The 20,698-nt window shown below is 44.9% G+C and overlaps 1 protein-coding gene and 1 non-coding gene across 5 annotated transcripts in view; one reads left to right on the top strand and one right to left on the bottom strand.

Moving 5' to 3' along the window:
* Positions 1 to 306: 306 nt before the first annotated feature.
* Positions 307 to 417, bottom strand: trnal-caa (transfer RNA leucine (anticodon CAA)). Its single transcript has 2 exons — positions 380 to 417; positions 307 to 352 (listed from the first exon to the last, which is right to left on the bottom strand). It is a non-coding gene; the product is annotated as a tRNA-Leu (tRNA).
* A 470-nt stretch (positions 418 to 887) lies between these two features.
* Positions 888 to 20,698, top strand: part of atp7b (ATPase copper transporting beta) — a 29,568-nt gene continuing 9,757 nt past the window's right edge. For 2 of the 4 annotated variants that reach the window (XR_002840620.2, XM_023831793.2), the window contains exons 1-20: positions 888 to 1,601; positions 2,530 to 3,358; positions 3,911 to 4,147; positions 4,979 to 5,142; positions 6,005 to 6,166; positions 6,696 to 6,772; positions 7,017 to 7,197; positions 8,883 to 9,116; positions 10,230 to 10,321; positions 10,836 to 10,963; positions 11,309 to 11,463; positions 11,917 to 12,051; positions 13,885 to 14,079; positions 14,378 to 14,560; positions 14,850 to 15,051; positions 17,080 to 17,226; positions 17,861 to 18,003; positions 18,091 to 18,294; positions 18,891 to 19,008; positions 20,020 to 20,122. Coding sequence is in view for 2 of the 4 variants with exons in the window: in XM_023831793.2 (XP_023687561.2) it covers positions 1,410 to 1,601; positions 2,530 to 3,358; positions 3,911 to 4,147; positions 4,979 to 5,142; positions 6,005 to 6,166; positions 6,696 to 6,772; positions 7,017 to 7,197; positions 8,883 to 9,116; positions 10,230 to 10,321; positions 10,836 to 10,963; positions 11,309 to 11,463; positions 11,917 to 12,051; positions 13,885 to 14,079; positions 14,378 to 14,560; positions 14,850 to 15,051; positions 17,080 to 17,226; positions 17,861 to 18,003; positions 18,091 to 18,294; positions 18,891 to 19,008; positions 20,020 to 20,122 (3,881 nt within the window). In the remaining 2 variants the exon portion in view is untranslated. Of the gene's footprint in view, positions 1,602 to 2,529; positions 3,359 to 3,910; positions 4,148 to 4,978; positions 5,143 to 6,004; positions 6,167 to 6,695; positions 6,773 to 7,016; positions 7,198 to 8,882; positions 9,117 to 10,229; positions 10,322 to 10,835; positions 10,964 to 11,308; positions 11,464 to 11,916; positions 12,052 to 13,884; positions 14,080 to 14,377; positions 14,561 to 14,849; positions 15,052 to 17,079; positions 17,227 to 17,860; positions 18,004 to 18,090; positions 18,295 to 18,890; positions 19,009 to 20,015; positions 20,123 to 20,698 lie in introns of those variants that run through there. The other 2 variants (XM_023831794.2, XM_023831800.2) reach the window with 2 other exon arrangements.

Below are 20,698 nucleotides of genomic sequence, written 5' to 3'. Positions count from 1 at the left end.
TATGTGCATCTATGTATTTTTTGTCATTTTGTACCACGGACAGAAATCAAACAAATGCCAACAGCAACACTATTGTGAGAATTGTGATGATTGATTATATTTGCAAAACATGTAAATATTTTCAACATTTACATTTTTCATGCGGTGTATGTGAGTCTTCCGTCACACCATCATTACATGCACAGATAAAATATATGAAGCATTTTACAACTTGAAATGTTATGTTTAGAAAGTGAAGCAAATGTAATAGTTTTTCTAGTATTAAAATTGGTGGATTTAAAATTGATTTTGTTTTTCAAAAGGTTGTGTCAGAAGTGGGATTCGAACCCACGCCTCCAGTCGGAGACCAGAACACCCATTTCTATGGAAGGTATTGAACCTTGAGTCTGGCGCCTTAGACCGCTCGGCCATCCTGACGATGCGTTACTAACGCCGAAATTTTACATTACAATTCATCTTTTCCATAAAAAAAAATTGTAATTATTAGTATCAGTATTATTGTCATTCTTTAGTAGTTTATTTCAGAAATAATATTATTGTGTTTTGACTTATGAACCTATCGTATCGAAAAAAACTGTTTTGCTTTTAAATGATTGGATTTTCGACAAGGCAGAAATTTCTGCGTTAAAGTTAACGACTCAGCTAAACAGAAATGACTGAAACTCATTTTATCAACTAAATAGCGGGGCCAAGCACAACGATACCAGATATTTGTCCATTATGCAGCTATTTCTTGCACAGCAGACATACGTGTAGGCTTATCCTTCGTTAGAAAAACACATGTTTGAAAGCAAATGGGGAAGCAAATTGCCACGGTAGTGTGCTAACTGGCAAGCGTTCTGCAAAGGTGGTTCAAACAGCTGAACAACGCCACTGTGAAATAATACTTACTGATGTCGTCATTTATACAGTGAGCGAGGATAGTGTGCTGGCCTACTACTCAGAATAGCAAACAACATAGGTTTAAAACGAAGCCAAAACCTTAAAGTTGCAAAGTACTTTGCACTCGTTACACAAGTGTAGTGCAGCCAAGGGGGCGTTCTGCTGAGTCGGACTCGGTAAATAATAACCCAGGGCAGGTGACACTGCCGCACGGCCACCGGGTGGTAGCGCCTAGTGAAGGCGCTCCGCTGCTTTCGGGCTGAGCGCAAAAGAGGCACGATTTTACAGCGGCCGCAATTCGCCGGCTATTATATATAGCTGGTGTGCAGGGAGACGAAGTGCAGACAGGTGCCTGGTTATCTTAAAAGTTATTTTCTTCTGCAAAGTTGCGGACACGCTGAATTTGAAAAATATTTGGCTAGATACATAATAATATTTCCGTTTCTGTAACTACTAATTGTAAAAAAATAATATATTTAGAAGTGGCAAAGTAAAAGTAGACATTTTAAGTATTTGTAATTTTTATAATGAAAAGGTTTTCACCAAAGGCTCTTCATAATATTGCTAAACATGCTTCAAAGTCTTCGGTGACTGTCGTGGAGCAAGTTGGCATGATCTCCCAGAAGAGCCCGGAGACCAAAGCCTTCACCAGCTTCGCACCGGTCGGCGAGGAGCCCCAGGAGGGCGACGTGCGCAACGCGCACCAGCAGGACCAAGCGGTTAGCGGCACCTCACATTTATACTCGAGATTTTACATACTCAGTTAACCCAATTCATTTGATACCTTGTGTACAGAAAAAAATCTGTCATAAGGCTGAAAATGTAGTCTGATTTTTACGTTTTCCCGAAATTTTGGAAATGTAAAGCAGGTGGAGCAGATGGAAAGAATACTTACACAGAATATCCTCTTGTGTACGCGTATTATCAACGTGTTTGATTTATGGTTATTGTGCAGATATCGTTACAGTTTTTTGTAATTAATCGTACCATTGAAGGACCATCTATGCATGCGTATGTATATTGTCCATTATAGGATGAAGCGCTTATTAAATTGTATTTAAAACTCTGTAAATGAAAGCATTATACATGAAATATAGATTAATCGGGTGCACATTAACCTGGAGGTCCTAAGACTGCCGGGCTGTCCCGATAAGTTCCTCTACTGTTTTCGGCGGGGGTCAATCGCCTTTATGTAAATAACATACTTATTTTAATAGTGCGATGGATAACCTGCTATATAACGCGGTTTCCCACTTAGTTTAATTAATTCTGTTATTATGTTCCCAAAACCCAGGTTAAGGTGTTGAAACAGCAGGAGGTACAGACAGCTCATATTTCGACATATGTCTCTCCAGTGTTTACAGAATGTGTCAATGAAACGGTGCATGCCTTGATTTTGAACCTGGGTATGTTTGCCTCAGGAAGTTGTACTTATAGGGCTGTTGAGTACTGTTCTGACTTTCTGAGAATTACTCCCCTGACACACACGCCCACCATCAGAGTCACCTGCAGGGCATTCTGTAAGCATTTAGTTACAGATGTAGCTGATTAGTACTATCAGTGGCTACTGCATCTGTCTCTTATCTGCTGTCCCTCTCTTTACTTTTTCCATTCCTTTCTCTTTTGCCCTTTTTCTCTCCTCCCCAGCTAAATGTTGCTCTCCCGAGGGTTCGGCCTCCACACCCACTTGGTTATGAGAACTTTGCTTATGACGCTGGCAGCCAGAGAGAGGTGTACCCACAGGCCACCTGTACTGTCCATTGCACCATCCGCATCATGGGCACCAGGGACCCAACCTGCTCCCGCATCCTGGAGACCCGGCTCAGCTGCCTGCCAGGCTTGGTGGCTGCCCAGGTGAATTTTGAAGCTGGTCGTGCTTGTGTAGAGTTTGACCCTATAGCTCTTACCATCAAGGAAATCTGCCATGAAATCCAACAAATGGGTTTTGGCGCCACAGAGGAAGAGGAGGAGGAGGAAGAAGTGGGCCTGGTAAAAATCTTGGTGGGGGGCATGACGTGCACATCCTGCGTGAGCACCATCGAGGGCAGGCTGGGCCAGCAGCCGGGTGTACGAGGTGTCAGTGTGTCTCTGAGTAACGGGGAGGCCGTAGTGGCCTTTTCTCGCACCCTGCTCCATCCCGAGCAGCTGAGGAGCCTAATTGAAGAGATGGGCTTCTCTGCCAGCCTGGCCAGCAAGGAGGCAGACCAAGGCGCAGGGGAGAGGAAGCCCTCTCTGTCTTCCCTCAGAACCTTCAGCCAACAGCCCTGGTCAGCAGTCACAATCGCCATTACAGGCATGACTTGTGGCTCATGCGTCCGCTCCATAGAGCAGAACCTGAGTCAGAGGGCAGGTGTGAACTGTGTGCGGGTGTCTCTGGCCGAGGAGAAGGGAACTGTGCTGTACGACCACGACCTCACCAGCCCAGCAGAGCTCAGGGCTGCCATTGAGGACATGGGTTTCCATGCATCACTGACAGGTAAATCCTGCACAGGGGTGTTTAAGAAAGGGTTGCCATAGTAACTGCACATGGGTCATTCAATACTTTGACATAAAGAATCGTTAAAGATCTCAGGTGGCAGGTTCTAATGGAACTTAGGAGCCAAGAAAGGGATTTAACCCAAGAGGATTATGCTGATTTTCCTTTTTCTTTGACAATTCCACCCTCTGTTAGCAGCTGAGGTGTTGGGTGATTATTGCGATCTCCATCTATACCTGCATCTTGAGCTAATGTTATGCGTTTTATCCACTTGTTCTTCAGTTACTGTTACATTGAAATATGTAGCTGTTGCCTACAGTTGTATACTCTGTACTTCAGCAAAACATATACTTCAGCCTGTGATGGATAATAGTTATTAATAATAACAATAGCAGTAATAACAATAATAATAATAATAAGCCTGTTTCAGGAAATTATCAGCCTGTAACATGCATGTACAGCTAATCTCTGTAAGTAGCATTGGCCAAACCATAGAACAAAAGTAACCCTAGAAACGTCAAGCAGATTTTCTTCACCAATATGCTTCCACAGAACCAAGCTGTCCAGCAGGTAGGCAGAAGCAGCAGGTGAGCTCAGGGGAAGACGCTGGAGCACATGGCAGCAGTTCCCAGGCCTGCCCCTCCCCCAGCGAGACATTCCAGCACGCAACGGTGAACTCCAGCCCTGCTCGACAGGAAGCGGGAACACAGAAGTGCTTCTTTCGAGTTACGGGCATGACCTGCGCTTCCTGCGTGGCAAACATAGAGCGGAACCTGCAGAAACAGACAGGTGTGTGACATCATCAGAAGCAGCCTCGATCAATATTAAGGGAATAGGCTGGTGTGTAATCCAGAGGCATACAGATCTGGACGAGGGTCTGGAAGGTCATCAGATTGAATTCTATATCCAGAAGATTAGTCATGTGACCTTGGGATAGCCCTGAATGGCACTGAATGGCAACGGTCATGAACACTCTCCTACCATAGAATCCCCTGCTGGCTGAGTTTGCTCTCTGATCCCACCTGTATGTATGCATGCGTGTCTCAGTCTCTCAGGCAGAGCCACATGGAATCTGCAAACAGTACCCACATTCCTCATAACTGAAGAGTATAACTGTTTTGTTCAATCTGCAACAGTGATGTGCCATGTTGTAGTTAAGCAAACAATAAGAAATATCTAAAGAAAAGGTGCTTTTTGAATAAAAACTACAGTTAGAATTCACACAATGTAGGTGAGCACCTATCAAAATAATGACATATTCGGCTGGGTGTAGAAAATGTATGGATGGATGGACGGAAAATGAGAATAATTCTAGTAGCAGCAGATGTCCTCATGGACCTTTTATCCAAAGTTATGTACAGTTGAGAATTTAGGGTCAGACAGTCCCTGGGGTAATTGGGGTTAGCAGCCTTTCTGAAGTTAGGGGTTAGCAGCACCCTTCTCATCATTGGCACGGTGTTCAAACCCACTGAGCTGCACGAAGATCTGAATAACTGTATCAGGACATGTTGTTGTCATTGTCACAGTTAGGAGCAGCAGTTACAGGAATAGGTGTCAATAAAAGAAAAACTGTATGGGATTCAATCTCCCTGTGCCCTGACTGTGTGTTTTTGTTTTCAGGGGTAGTCTCTGTGCTTGTGGCCCTGATGGCAGGCCAGGCTGAGGTCAGGTATGACCCGCAGGTCCTGAACACAACCGAAATCGCACAGTTCATTCGGGCCTTGGGCTTCGGTGCTGAGCTCATAAAGGATGCCGCTGTCACAGATGGGAAGCTGGACCTCGTGGTGAGTCTGCGCTGCACAGCTTCAGCTGTGTTTTTCTACTACCTGTTTGAATCAGTCTGACTGTGTTCCGCTTTTTATGCCTGATCCCTGATCTAGAAGCCCCTTCTTAGTCATTAGGAGCTGCATGATCCAGTCAGTCTAAGGGTCCGTCACTAAGGACATGACTGCAACATGTGCAGGTGCAGGTACTCCCAGGTTGACAGCTGGGTCTAGCCATTCACTTTAATGAAAAGAAATATTTTTTATAATACAACATTACGTTGAATGTGACTTGATTTGTCTTGAAAAATATTAGAATTATGCATTAATAGTAATAATGCATAACAAACTAGACTTCTACTCACTTTATTCTGCCGTTGTGTAACAGTCCCTCTGCTTAACTATTCAGCAGAGGTCATTATGACTGAATGTAAGAGCCCCCTCTAGTGGTGCTCTTTAGGTTGCACCCCTCAGTCTTGGCTGTATTATTATTATCACCATACTGTAAATATCTGAGCCTGTTGAAGAAAATGTGCGCTAATCAGCTTCCCTCAGGCCCACCCAGATTTAACTCAAACCCACCCATCAGCCACTTCCTGAATCCACCATTGTGTTAAAGTCACAGGTACATGTGAGTAGATGATGTCATTTGTAGGGTGGGTACAAGGCGCATGGGAAGGACTGAAGGTGAAGGTCCAGTAGCAGGTGTGCCTATCCATAAAAAAGCCCCATCACCTATGGATAAGTTGAAAGTTCAAGCACACACAAGGGTCATGAGGACCACAACTATTACCTGAACTAAGTCTGTCCATCACTGGGGACCATTTCGCCCTCACTGTGTAGCACAGACATTCAAATATTGTTTGATTACTGCCCTCCGCAGGTCACAGGGATGACCTGCACATCATGCGTCCACAGCATCGAGGCCCGGCTGGCTAGCACAAAGGGGGTTTTAGAGGCTTCTGTTGCCCTGGCAACCAGCAAAGCACACATCAAGTTTGACCCCGAGGTAGTGGGACCACGGGATATCATCAGGATTATTGAGGTGGGACATCCAGATTTGGGACAATGACTTTGGGTTACTAAATCCTTGAAGAATAGGATCTGTGCTGAAGGGGTACAGGTTCAGAATGACCTGTTTATTTACAAACAATGTCTACAAGCAGGGGTACTGGGTAAGAATTGGTATTCAAATAACCACAAGCAGCATTAGTACTGGGTTCCGTCTTCGTCAAAGCCAGAGACACGCAAAATGAGACAGAAAAATGAGGATGAGTCACCCAAAGTAGTGATGGGGTGATTTGGTGATCACATGCTATCAGCAACCCCCTAGTTTATTGCTTCTCGAGCCGGTCCTTGGGGACTCCCCAGACGATCGACGTTTTTGCTCCCTGTCAGATCCCTGTCTATTTTTTTGTGTCCTTCCAGTTCCCGGCAGGACCGGCTTGAGAAACACTGCTTTAGTTTAACTTTGTAGGAATGGATAAGGTATCCATTGAGATATGGGTTAAAGCAGTTGGTGAAAAACGGCTCAAGATACTTTCACAGTAACCAGTGGCTTCTTGTTCTCCCAGGGTTTGGGTTTCAGTGCTGCTCTCATGGAGAGAGAGGGGATCAGTAGCCGCCTAGACCACCAAGAAGAGATTCGAGAGCAAGTATCCTGCTTGCCTGTTCTCAGTGGGCTTCAGTGGGCAACAGTTAAACCTTAAACTAAACTTTGTGCTTTGGTACTGCATCTGGAAACAGATCTGGAAAATATTCCTTGTTAAAGTACTCAATATTCCAAAGCTGCTTAAATAGCTTTGTACTATGCTTGTCTCTGATCATCTGTGCACTTTCATACTCCATGTTGATGTTAGATCTCTATATCTCCATGTCCCCTCGACCGGGTCCAGGTGGAGGAACTCATTCCTGTTCAGCCTGGTGTTCGGGCTTCCAGTAATGGGCTTGATGATCTACATGATGGTGATGGACAGCCAGCACCAGGGGGGGGGGTCCATGCACCAGGGCCAGAACGTGCTGCCCGGCCTGTCCATCCTCAACCTGGCCTTCTTCCTGCTCTGCACCCCAGTTCAGGTACAGGCACAGGGAACCTGGAGGCACCTGAAGGCGAATGGCACTGAGTGGCAATGGTCATGAACACTCTCCTACCATAGAATCCCCTGCTGCTTTCTGAAGCGGCAGGGGATTCATGCTTGGCTCATCAGTTGGAGACATTTGAGGGTCTTTTGCATGTTGCAAATCAGGTAACTTTTCCGTAAACCTTGTTCACATGATGTGAATGAGGCAGACCTGCTCACATTCTTCTCGGCCATGAACTATAACAGGACAGGAGTGTGTGTACATAGCCTTACATGCTCACCCTGTTTGCTGCATATGCAGGTTTGTGTTTGTCTCTTCCCTTTATTTCTGAAAGGGTCCAATTTATGTTATACACCCTTTTATGTCCCGCTCTCACATCATTGCCCCAGAAGTAAATTCTCTGGCCTCCCTCCCTGAGGAGCTTAAACCAAACTACCGTACTACCGTAAACTGACCGTAGCTCAGTTCAGGATCTCTTCATATCTGAGTTCTGCTGTGCAACCATCACAAGCTAATTTCTTCAGAACAGATGAAAGAGTTTTAGTTACAAAAAGCATAAGCAGTAGTGTGTGTGTAATTTGCAGAGTGCAGGAATATTCTCATAGTCTTTCATCAGTCTTATTTCTAACTGAACATGTTTTAACATTTAAGATTTTAATTTAAACAGTGCTTTAAAAATTGTCAAATATTGATTAAAGTTCTAAGTTTCAATTTAATACATTATTTAACCTTTTATATATAATAATCACCTAAAATTCTTAAATGAGTTTGCAATCACATAATTAATTATAAAATAATATAAATTAAAGAATAATTGGTAGCAGTTTACTTCCCTTTAGCCTCTCAACGTTCACCCTACTCTGCCTCTCAGTCTATACTTTGTACTGTTATGTCTACATCCATTCTTGATAACAGAACTGTAATTTAAGCACAAAAATTCTTTAAAACCATGCCAAATGATTAAATTGCTGTGGAAAGTGTTCCCCTGTAATTACGTGTGGGGGTGTGTTCCAGGCTCGTAGGTGTTTGCTGGTACCAGCTTGTGAACATTTCAGAGACTGATTGGGATTTGTGTCAATACATGAGCCTCCAGAGAACTGGGACCCGAAGGTTCCTTGATATTACCCACACAGGCCAGTTCCTGCTCCCTGCTGGGATTAAAGCTGCCCCCAAACCCCCAAAACGTGGGTTCTGTCCTTCCCGTATTAAAAAGGCACCAGTGATTTAAGCAAATCTGTAAAATGGGTAGAGCATAAGTAAGCATGGCTTCTGGCTTGTTACAGTACTAGGTTAGCACTATGCATTAGGTGGGGGTGCAGAATTATTCCATCAGGGACGCAGAGCCATAGTCACCTACTCCCGATAAAATTTTTTGATTGGTAGATTTTGGTGGCTATATAGGTTCTCCTTGGTAGATTGTGCTATATTGTATTGTAACGGTAATGCTGCAGCTTATATTTAAGTTTGATTGTTGATCAAGTGAAATCCAATTTTTATTAACATCTGTGAGGAGATTTCAATGCTAAAACCAGTTTGTTTGAGTGGAGAGATCTGGAAGATGTTGTTCCTGATTATTGTCGACGTCACAAGGTCTTCCTTCGGTCACTGCCTGCTAACAAACCTGCACGTCACTGCATTTTCTTCAGACACCCACCATTGTTTTTCTCACTGTCTTTCAGATCTTTGGGGGGCGCTACTTCTATATCCAAGCCTACAAATCTCTAAAACACGGGGTAGCCAATATGGACGTGCTGATCGTGCTGGCCACCTCCATAGCATACGCGTACTCCTGCGTCATGCTCTTGGTGGCCATGGCCGAGCGAGCGGAGCACAGCCCCGTCACCTTCTTCGACACGCCTCCCATGCTCTTCGTCTTCATCGCTCTGGGTCGCTGGCTGGAGCATGTAGCCAAGGTGGGGGCTGCGCTTATACCTCATATCACCACTTTATAACGTGACGAGGACGATATGCAAGGCCGTGCATTATGTCAGTGACTTTGGAACATGAAGCACGGTGTTGAAGAACAGATGTATCCTGCTTTTGCACCCATGAGCACAGAATCTAACCTAAATTGCCTTGCTAAAATATAAACATTAAAAGTATAAAAAATGTAAAGTTATTAGAGGTCAGTTAAGCACACTCTAGCAAACAAGTCATGAAAGACAGTTGAATTGAGTCAAAAAAGAGAAACAATGGCAGCACATAAAACAAAGGCTTCCTGTGCCCTTGAGGCTGTGTTCTCCTGTGGGCGGGGCTCTCACAGTGCTCTGACAGGGGGGGGCGGAGCAGCATATGCAGCCTCTGACAGCCTGTCGCTTCCTTCAATTCAAACAGACACATCAGCTTGTGTTGAACAGATGATCTAAGAAAACTGTCATGTTAATATTTTTTACTTCATGGGATGGATCTTGTCTGATGGAAAATGCGGAAAATGTTTTTTTCCTACATGAAATAGTTGGCAACTGAAAGGCGAAGTTTCAGCAGAGCACTATTATTTGTACACAGATATATTCAAACTTCAGCCCATTGTACTGACATTTTTTTTTCTTCAATTTTTTTTATTTTTTCAAGGATATAGTAGCAGCTTTCTGTGTATATTTTGGCTGCTGAGTTCATTTGCTGATGTTTTGTCTGGTAATTGCATAATTTAATCCTTTTTAGCTTCTTGTTTCTTTCACCAAGGGCAGGGTTGTCAACTTGGGTCAGCTGGCTCGCGTGAGATTTTCAATTTGAGACAAGTCTACACATGCATACACACGCATTTATATGTATGTAACAGTTTTATTACCTTGTTAATGGTCTGTAAGGTTTGCAAATTACCCCAACACTTGATTTAGGTCATTTTAGGCTTATAATGGAATAATATAGTTTTTGCGTCAGATTTCTTGCGTGAACGTGAGAATACGAAAGCGTGAGGGTCATGCCAGGTGCGTGAAAGTTGGCAACCCTACCAGGCTAGCATCTTAGTGAGTGATCAGTGGCTTGACCCCCTGCTAGTTAGTGAGCTGTGATGCTCTCTACCACAGAGCAAGACATCAGAGGCCCTGGCCAAGCTGATGTCCCTACAGGCCACTGACGCCACAGTGGTGACGCTGGGCACAGACAACTCCATCCTGAGGTGAGGGTGCCTCGCATGTGTGAGGGCAGGCCTTCCTCTGTGTGTGTGTGTGTGTGTGTGTGTATGTGTGTGTGTGTGTGTTGGTGAGGGTGCCTCACATGTGTGAGGTCAGGCCTTCCTCTGTGTGTGTGTGTGTGTGTGTTGGTGAGGGTGCCTCGCATGTGTGAGGTCAGGCCTTCCTCTGTGTGTGTATGTGTGTGTGTGTGTGTGTGTGTGTGTGTGTGTGTGTGTGTGTGTGTGTTGGTCAGAAGTACATTACATTATTACTGCACTGACTATTTTTGATGTTGTCGGTCCCTACAAGAGGAAATTTTATAAAAATCTGTGACCTAAAACTGGCTGGGTAGGAGTTATGGTTGTCATTGTTGCCATTGGGGTTTTGCCCATAGGAATGAATGGACAGTCCCCACAAAGATATGAGTACTGGTCTGTGTGTGTGTATGTGTGTGTGTCTGTGTCTGTGTGTGTGTGTGTGTGTGTGTGTGCATCAGTGTGATGTTTGTGCATGTTGCAGTGAGGAGCAGGTGTCAGTGGATCTGGTCCAGAGGGGTGACATCGTGAAGGTGGTTCCGGGAGGGAAGTTTCCTGTGGATGGGAAGGTGATGGAGGGAAGCTCCATGGCTGACGAGTCGCTCATTACAGGTGAAAGGAATGCTGGGTTAGAGCAGATCTAGGGATGCATTCCCTGCTTGATCGGTGCCATATGTTAATGCACAGTTTGGTTTAATGTAAATCATACTTAACATATCAGGTGTGGTGGTATACTATCGTAATAATACCTTCAGTGAAGCAATTAAGTGCATAAGAGGAGAGAATTACTATGCAGCCACTGCATACTAGAGTTATTAACCCTCTAGTGAATCCTCGTGAGTTAATGTTTGTTGCCATATTGCTGACAAAACATTATTTGTCAGTGTGGCCGCACCCTAATTTTGTTGCTCTGTCATTGGTTGGTGTCTCACTGAAGCCCTAGTTGTGTTTCTGCAGGAGAACCGATGCCTGTCACCAAAAGGGCAGGCAGCACCGTGATTGCTGGTTCTGTCAATGCCCACGGCTCCTTGCTGGTGCAGGCCACCCACGTGGGAGCAGACACAACACTCTGCCAGATTGTGAAGCTGGTGGAAGAGGCACAGACCTCCAAGGTGGGGTAACACATAGAGAAATGTGCACACATGCACAGCGGTCCACAGATACACACCATGCAAACTTTGGCTGACATGCGCATCAGGCTGCAGCTTCACTGCTACCTTGAGTAGAAATGTTCTCTCCATTTTCAGCAACCTGACCATGGATCACAGTGATCCATCACAAGTACATATGCACACATTTGCACTAAGGGTGAGTTAAAGTCACTCATTCACCACCAGTGTAGCTGTTGTCCCATATTATGTAAATATGGGAGAAAATAATGCAAATAGTATTCATGCTGGTGTTGAACCTGGGGTAACAGCACCCTCTGCTGAGGCACTATGGGCTCCAGGAATTTAAACAATTATCTCAGACACAACATCGCATTTTTTAATTCCAGAAATTAAATAAAAATTCTTTGAATTGTTGTGATTCACATAGAATCTTCTAAAATCCCCTTTTTAAAGGCTCCAATCCAGCAGTTTGCGGACAGGCTGAGTGGGTACTTCATCCCGTTCATCGTCGCGGTGTCCGTGCTGACACTCGTGGTCTGGCTGCTCATCGGCTTTCTGGACTTTGGCGTTGTGAAGAAGTATTACCCTGTGAGTAAAACTGCTGGCAGAACAGTGCCAGCCTGAAGCTAATTTGCTTGGTTGTTTCTGTGTAAGTGGAAGTGATGTAGTCAAGACCACCTAAACCAAGTCATTACCAAGACCAGAGTATATTGAGACCGAGACAAGACCAAAATCAAAGCAGGGCGAGACCGAGACAAGACCAAGACAAAGGCAGGGCGAGACTAAGACAAGACTACATAACACAACTCACTGTAAAATGTGGAGCATAGGCACCATCTTGGGGCTAGGCGGTATGGCCTATAATTTGTGTCACAGTATAAATATGAACCATGGATAATTTTTCTTCCTGAGATTTCAATATAAATGCCTCTGTAGAAATGTACAAAAAAATTCAAATAAGACACCTTATTAGTTGCATTTGAAGCAGGATGTTTTACACCCAATCACAGAACTGTGTTAACAAACCAATCAATATTAGGCCATTGTGATAAATATTGAGGCGTCGATGAGTGTTTCGACTGGTTTTGAAATAAAGTAGATTCTGAGACGAGACCAAGGCCGCAAAAAGACCGGTCTCGAGTACTACAACACTACTAAGTGGAAAGGCTCAGACACATATGACATGTAGTGTTAGTGCAATGCAATAGCTTGTAAACATTCAAGCATAACTTGAATAGCTTGTAAACAGATTCAAGAGATTTATTTGCCATTTGTACATGCACAGACAGTACGGGTACATAGGAATTTTTGTGCAAAGCTCTTAGAGTCAACAGTAAAGAAGGGAAATAATAAAAACCAGGATAGATAATAAAGGCACAAGATAAGTACTTTAAAGACATTATTGAAAGGCTGATAGTCTGTGACAGAAATGTGTGAATCACCTAATGAATCAGGGCTTGATTAGGGTGTTAACAGAGCTGTGCTTAATAAGGCCTTTGAGTTTTGGAGCATTTTGGAGTATTGCCAGGTAATTCAGCCAGATGTAAGTCTGTGTCCAGTTCCGTTACCCCTGTGGATAAAAAGATACTTCTGGTGGGAAAATGTTTGAATCCATTATTTATTATGAGTATGCCTGAATAGCATCATTAAACAACTGGGTGTGTGATTGTAGTCTGCTGTCTGTTCACCCTTCTGTATGTGATGTGAATTTCACTTTTCACTACCCCGGGGATTTCAGCTCCCAAAAAAGGAGACTTTTGTAAACAGTCGTAAGCTTCCGATAAATCGATTTTAGAGTCACAGACTCTAAAAGCATCCTAATTGGTCCCTAGTCATCATGTGCCTCATCCCTGATTTGATCCCATTAGTTACACCCTTTCATTGTCTGATTGGATACCTGGTTACTCTAAATGTTTACCACTAAACAGTTGACATGGGTGACACCTCTGATTTTCTTGCCCATCTGATTCCATGCAGTAAATTATCTGCCAGGGTGGGGGGCTCCTGATGGATGGATCGCTCAGTATCCCTAGTTACTAGTGTCTGAGCCCCTGATAGTTTTCCCCTTCCACCTTGGAGCTACTTTCAATGGCGTGTTCCCAGTTGCTGACCTGTATCACGCTAAATAGCTTGTCAGTGTGACTACTGCATAAAAAACTAATTTACTGATCACTGTGTAGATCCGTACATGCCCACTATAGGCTAATACCTATGTCGTATACATTTGTGTTCGTTTCAGTGTGGATGGAAATACTTTGGTAAACGATGTGATAACGCATAGCAGTGTTTACATAGCCTGAAATTAGGTAGATCCTCTAGAAGCCAAAAACAGGAGCACCTGGATCAGGAGTGACAGTGGGCAGCTCAGAGGCTTCTTGTAGGCTGAGGAACGTGTGCCCTGATGTCCCACCTCACCCGCAGGGCTTTGACCCCACCATCTCCCGGACGGACGTGGTGATCCGCTTCGCCTTCCAGGCCTCGATCACAGTGCTGTCCATCGCTTGTCCCTGCTCACTGGGCTTGGCCACGCCTACGGCTGTCATGGTGGGCACTGGTGTGGGTGCACAGAATGGCATCCTCATCAAGGGAGGGGAGCCGCTGGAGATGGCCCACAAGGTGGGGGCACGTTCTGGGGGGAGGTAATCCAACCCGGGGAAAGGGGGACAAGTGGGGTTGTGTTACTGATCAATTGGGTAATAGTTATAAATGTCAATAAATAATTGTCCTTAGCGTGTGTGTTGGCACAATGTCCAAGGCGTATCAGGCCTTGTGTCTTGGAAAATGGATGGATCCATTTATATGGATCAGTTAATATGGCTACTTTATTGTCTTGTGTCTGTGCTACTTCCATGATTTATACAGCATGTGACTTTTGAGTCCATGGGTCCACACTTTGTCTCCATGGCGCCTGCAGATCCAGGTCGTGATGTTCGACAAGACGGGCACCATCACGGAGGGGGCGCCGCGCGTCACGCGTGTGCTGGTGCTGTGGGAGCGCAGGCGGCTGCCGCTGCGGGAGGTGCTGGCTGTGCTGGGCACCGCCGAGGCCAGCAGCGAGCACCCGCTGGGCGTAGCCGTGGCCAAGTACTGCAAGGAGGCAAGGGGGGCGGTCATATATATTTATACCAAATGTCCCCACAATATGATTAAAAGCCTGATATTTTGAAGTAGTGGGAATATTTTTTCTGTCCCCACAAGGGGAAAACTTAATTAAATAAAAAATCTGTGACTGCAGTCAAATAATGCATGAAATGCATTTTGTTTGGTTACTTATGGTCAAGGTTAGGGCTGGGTAGAGGTTGTCATAGTTGGGATTAGCCTTCTGCCCATAGAAATGAATGGAAAGTCCCCAATAAAGACATAGAGATCTAATCTGTGTGTGTCAGGAACTGAAGACGGAAGCCCTGGGATACTGCACTGACTTCCAGGCGGTTCCTGGTTGTGGCATCAGCTGCAAGGTGTCCAACGTGGCGGCATTGCTGCAGGTCGAGCCCAAGGGCGGCGAAGCCCAGAGCGCGCAGGTGCTGCTGCCAGGCGTCCCTGAGGATGAGAGCTGCCTGGTCCACATGGCAGAGCTTCACGCAGCAGGTCAGAAGCATACCTGTCTGTACATCTCTCCCCTCCAGTCCTTTTCTTAGCCACTCTAACTGCAGTGAAAATGGAGGACAGTATACAAGTGTATATTCATAATTCCATGGCTTTGGGAAAAATATTAGAAAACCTCTAAATGCTCAATGTGAATGTTTTTCCTTGAATGCCTCTTCTGTTTTAAGCTTCCAGATTATTCCAGGCACACAGAGACTTTTCCATCAAGACTTGTAGCAGAGGATTCTGTATCATGTACAAATGCCGTTTCTGTCTCATGCCTCTGTTCACCTCTGGTGCTAATTCTAACAGTCAAATGCCGACCCCCCTGTTTTCTGTGAGCGTTCGCTGCTGTCATCTCAATGGTCATTTACGTTCTACCCGATGCTACTATTAAAACTGCGCTGAGGCAACTGGAAAACAACAAACTGCTCGTCTTTACCGTTTTTTTATTGTGGCTGGAAATTTCATCCATGCGAATCTCCAAACAGTACTCCAAAAGTTCTTCCATCACGCATCAGAGAGAAAAGTCATTACAAAAACAACAGCTTCTGAACATATTTTGTGTGTATAGGATTCTATCTCAGCACTTCAGGACTGTTTGAATGCACCAACTGGGACATTTTCAAGGATGCTGCAAGTAATGGTCAGAACATTAACTTGGAAAAGTATACATCTACCTCCAGCTACATCAAAAATTGCATAGAGGATGTCACAGTCTCCAATCACATCAGTGTACATGCCAACCAGTAACCCTGGCTCACCAGTGAAGTCTGAACATTGCTGATTGCTCACAACGTGGCCCCGAAAGCAGCAAAGAGCAGCCTGTCTTGTGCTATCAAAACAGCCAAGGGGAGGTATGCACAAGATATCCACAGCCACATCCTGAACAATGACACCGACTCATGTGGTAGAGTCTGCAAACCCTGTTGGGTGACAAGACTGCACCACAGACATGCCCCAGGGATACCTCTTGTCTGGACTTCTCTGAAAAAAAACTTCTATGCATGCTTTGACATGCAAAATGACACGCCACTGCAGAAAAGCACCCCTCATCCCAATGAGCAACTCGATCTGGAGTCTAAATGTATCATTCATTCATTCATTCATCTGTCCTGAATGTGGAGAAGACCAAGGAGATCATAAGAAACTTCAGGAAATCCAATACAGCACTCTCCCTGCTGACCATCAATGGCTCCACTGTGGGAGTGCTGAGAGGCACCAGTTTTCTCAGAGTACACATATCAAATGAACTCAACTAGACCTACAAGATCACCTCAGACCAAAAAGGCCCAGCATTGCCACATCAACAGAGCACATTTCCCCCTCCTGGTCCACCACTGTTTCAGGGGAACCATAGACAGCATCCAAACCAGATGCATCCCTGTTTGGTACAGGAACCACAAAGCCTCAGACTTCCAGATTCCCCAAGATAAAACTGAGGGCAGCAGAGATGATAGGAACCTCTCTAAGCACCCTCATGGACATATATAACAAACACTGCAGCAACAGAGTCCACTCCATCACACGTGGCCCCTTACACCAGTCAAACAGCTTGTTCATCCCCTTCCATCTGGAAGAAGGTTCCAGAGCATCACCAGGCTATCAGACGTCTCAACTCCCACTTATCCCATAAATGCTGATAAAATGCACATTTGTGCTACGATGTTTCTGTTATTTAAGTCTATTTTCTGATGCACTCTCCTGCACCGCTGTTTACTTGTATTACTCAATATGCGCTTTCACTCTAAACTTTTCGTTCAAACACGAACTACTGGGGAGGCAGCGATAGCTTAGTAATGGGATGACCACAAACAACGGCACTAACCTGGAAGTTACACGGAAGTGCAGGGAAAAAACGACAGAAGTAGCGAAGCAAGGATTGAGCAGATAGAATTATTTTTGTAACCCAATTTAGTTTATTGTGACACTTGTTGTTTAAGTTGTGTGACACTCAAAAGAATCACAGTTTAATTTCATATGTGTGAAATAACACCGGGACTTGACTTTTGTATCTATATGTCTCTGCAGGCCCCTCCTCCACCCCCTCCTACTCTGTGCTGATTGGTAACAGAGAGTGGATGAGGCGGAACGGCCTACAGGTGACCGCCGATGTGGAGGACGCAATGTCCAGTCATGAGTCCAAAGGACAGACTGCCATCTTGGTGGCCATTGATGGTACTGTGTATGTCCAGCTGGTTCTGCTGAGAGCTAAATAGGCACTATCTGTCTTGTGTTATAATAGCAGTCAGTTACTTGTTTTGCAGCAATAAAATTCTGATACAGCTTGTAGGGTGACTGTATTTTAGCTGCACCTAAACACTGAACACTGACTCTGGATGGCCACCCAGTCTAAGGCGCCAGACTCAAGGTCCAGTACCTTCTATCGAAATGAGTGTTCTGGTTTCCAACTGGAGGCGTGGGTTTGAATCCAGCTTCTGACATCAGTTTTTGGGGGCTGTGTGTGGCTCTGCAGTCTTGGTCACTGTGTGACCAGCTCACATCCAGGCAGAGTCACTGCTGCGCCCCTAATCAAACCCCCTAGCCTCTCCTTTTCCAGGGGTGCAGGATGCTGGCTGACCCTGCACTCTGATACCCAAAGTTGCCTTACCTGTCTGTGTGTCTCTGAGAGGAAGATGGGATGTGCAAAAACTACTCAAGTATCATGATTCTGTTTCCGTTCTGTGTGACAGACTGTCATAGACTGAAGTGCCTCCTTTGGGTCACAGGCGGTAGTACAGGGTGCATATTCTATGTGGCCACTGTGAAATAAGTGTCACTGTGCTGCTGTGCCCCATCCCCCCCCCACCAGGGGTTCTTTGCGCCATGTTAGCCGTGGCAGACACGGTGAAGGCCGAGTCAGCCTTGGCCATCCACACCCTGAACAACATGGGCATTGATGTGGTGATGATCACCGGGGACAACCGAAAGACAGCCAAAGCCATCGCCGCTCAGGTGGGGCTCGAATCCGCCGAACCCGGGCAGCTCCCATGCACTAGAGGACGGCCTGTCCATAATCCCAGTGTGTGTTTGTGTGGATAGGTGGGCATCAGGAAAGTATTCTCTGAGGTCCTGCCCTCCCACAAAGTGGCCAAAGTGAAGGAACTCCAGGAGCGTGGCTGGAAGGTGGCCATGGTGGGTGATGGCATTAACGACTCTCCAGCCCTCGCCCAGGCTGACATGGGCATTGCCATTGGCACGGGCACCGACGTGGCTATTGAAGCGGCCGACGTCGTGTTGATCAGGGTGAGAGAGCAATGCTGCATTTCTATCTGCCTTGAACACAGTGCCCTCTAGTGAAATGGAGGTGAATAGGCTCTCAGGGTGTCACTGCTACAAATGCTCATGTTAGTTTTTTCCAATCATTTTAACACGTGTCTCAATACCATGTCCACTTACAGTTTTTTCCAATCATTTTCACACTCTCAATACCATGTCAATACCAAGTGAACATGGTATTGAGACGTGTGAAAATGATTGAAAAAAACTGTAAAAGACAACTTCCAGTATGCAGGTATTACAATATAAAGGAATAAAGTATTTGGGATTAAATGAACTAGACTGATTTAGTTGGATGGTATCTTGACACTGATAGAGCTGGTTTACTTTGCTAAGGTGCAGATCCTAGTTAGTCAGAGCAGAGTAACAGTATGAAGCACCTTCCAAAAAGCTCCCCTATTCTCTTAACCTAAATATAGAGCATATAAAATGTTTAGACAGTATATATATATATATATATATATATATATATATATATATATATATAAATGCTGTTTATATAAAATGAATTTGAAAATAATTTCTTTGTTTATTTACAAAAATCCCTCTCTTTGCTCTTGCAGAATGATCTACTGGATGTGGTGGCTAGTATTGAATTATCTAAGAAGACGGTCCAGAGAATCAGGATCAACTTTGTGTTTGCTCTGTTCTACAACCTGCTGGGAATACCCATAGCAGCAGGTAGGCATAAATATGGTCTAATCTAGTATTTCTCAGCCCGGTCCTCGGGGACCCCCAGACACTCCACGTTTTTTCTCCCTCCCAGCTTCCTGCCAGACAGCCCATATTTTTGGACCCTCCCAGGGAGCAAAAACATGGACTGTCTGAGGGTCCCCGGGGACCGGGTTGAAAAACAGGTCTAATCTGCTCCACACTGTGCTACCATCAGACTCCAGTAAGTGATTAGCAGAGCAGACATAACATTTGTTCTGGCATCTGCTGGAAAAAGGCTATGTGATGCTAAGTGATTCTGTGTGATTCTGTATGATTTTATGTGATTCTGTGTGATTCTATGTGATTCTGTGTGATTCTGTGTGATTCTGTGTGATTCTGTGTGATGCTATGTGATTCTGTGTGATTCTGTGTGATTCTGTGTGATTCTATGTGATTCTGTGTGATTCTATGTGATTCTGTGTGATGCTATGTGATGGTGTGTTGTAACAGGCAGCCTGATTTTATCAAACACAGCTTTCCATCCATCCATCCAGATATTCGGCTTACAACAGCTTATCTTTGAGAGAGTTCTGGGTCTATGAATTTTTTTAAATTAATAACATTTTATAAATAAAAAAGTATTATTATGGGAAAAGGTTTAATTTGTCATGAATAAAAGAGCTGAAATGGTCCCTAGTTGAGTCAAACGGTTTTATTTGTGTAATTGTTTTATACGGGGAGGCCTCTGTAAACAGCCAATGAACTACTGATGATGTGCCGGAGCCACACAGCAGTTGGAGTTGAAGGAGACAGGAGTCAGGAGGGAAACAGCTGCAGAGCTGGTGCTTGTGTGTCTGTGTGTGTGTGTGTCTGTGTGTGTGCGTGTGTCTGTGTAGGTGTGTGTGTGTCAGTGCGTGTGTGTGTATGTGTGGGTGTGTCTGTGTGTGTGTCTGTGTAGGTGTGTGTGTGTGTGTGTGTATGTATGTGTGGGTGTGTGTCTGTGGAATAGATGTCAATGTAGCACTTGCTGTTCTGCAGGCATCTTCATGCCCATCGGCCTGGTACTCCAGCCGTGGATGGGCTCCGCAGCGATGGCAGCCTCCTCTGTCTCGGTGGTGCTGTCATCTCTTCTCCTCAAGCTGTAAGTTTACACACTTTCTGTGGGTGTGTGCGTCTATACAGCCTTACCCGTGATCTCAGATGTTTGTGTGACTGGACTCTGCTGTGTCTGTGTATCTGTTCATTTTCTGCTTTCTTTGTGTGCGGGCTGTGTTTCTGTTGCTGTTTCTCCAGGCATTTATCTAAGACTGTCAAAGGCATCATGCAGTCTTGCTTTCTTTTACTATATCTGAACTCCACGTATCATTTGTGTCAAGTCTTTCAAAGTGTCATTTTCCTCTCTTTTCTAAATTAGTTTTAAATCCAGTTACACCCACTGGTTTTATGAGCATGAAATTCAATTGTGTTGCTGCTGAAATCCAGCAGAGTACATGAAGGCTTGTCCACCTGACAGATGCAGATTGGCTCGTCAAGATTTTTCTCTAGCTCACAGAACCATCTCAACATCTTTCTCTCCGATCATCCATCCCTGCCTGGTGTGGTCCATGCAGCCGCTGAAAATTCCTTATTCCTGACTGACTGCATTGTCAGTGTGAATTTGAGAGATGATAGCAAAAGCAGTTTGTGGAGTAGCTACTGCGGTGTGTCCATAATACCC

Source organism: Paramormyrops kingsleyae, chromosome 16, assembly GCF_048594095.1.
Source record: "Paramormyrops kingsleyae isolate MSU_618 chromosome 16, PKINGS_0.4, whole genome shotgun sequence".
NCBI classification, from domain to species: Eukaryota; Metazoa; Chordata; class Actinopteri; order Osteoglossiformes; family Mormyridae; genus Paramormyrops; species Paramormyrops kingsleyae.
This window is presented reverse-complemented; position numbering and strand designations above follow the sequence as displayed.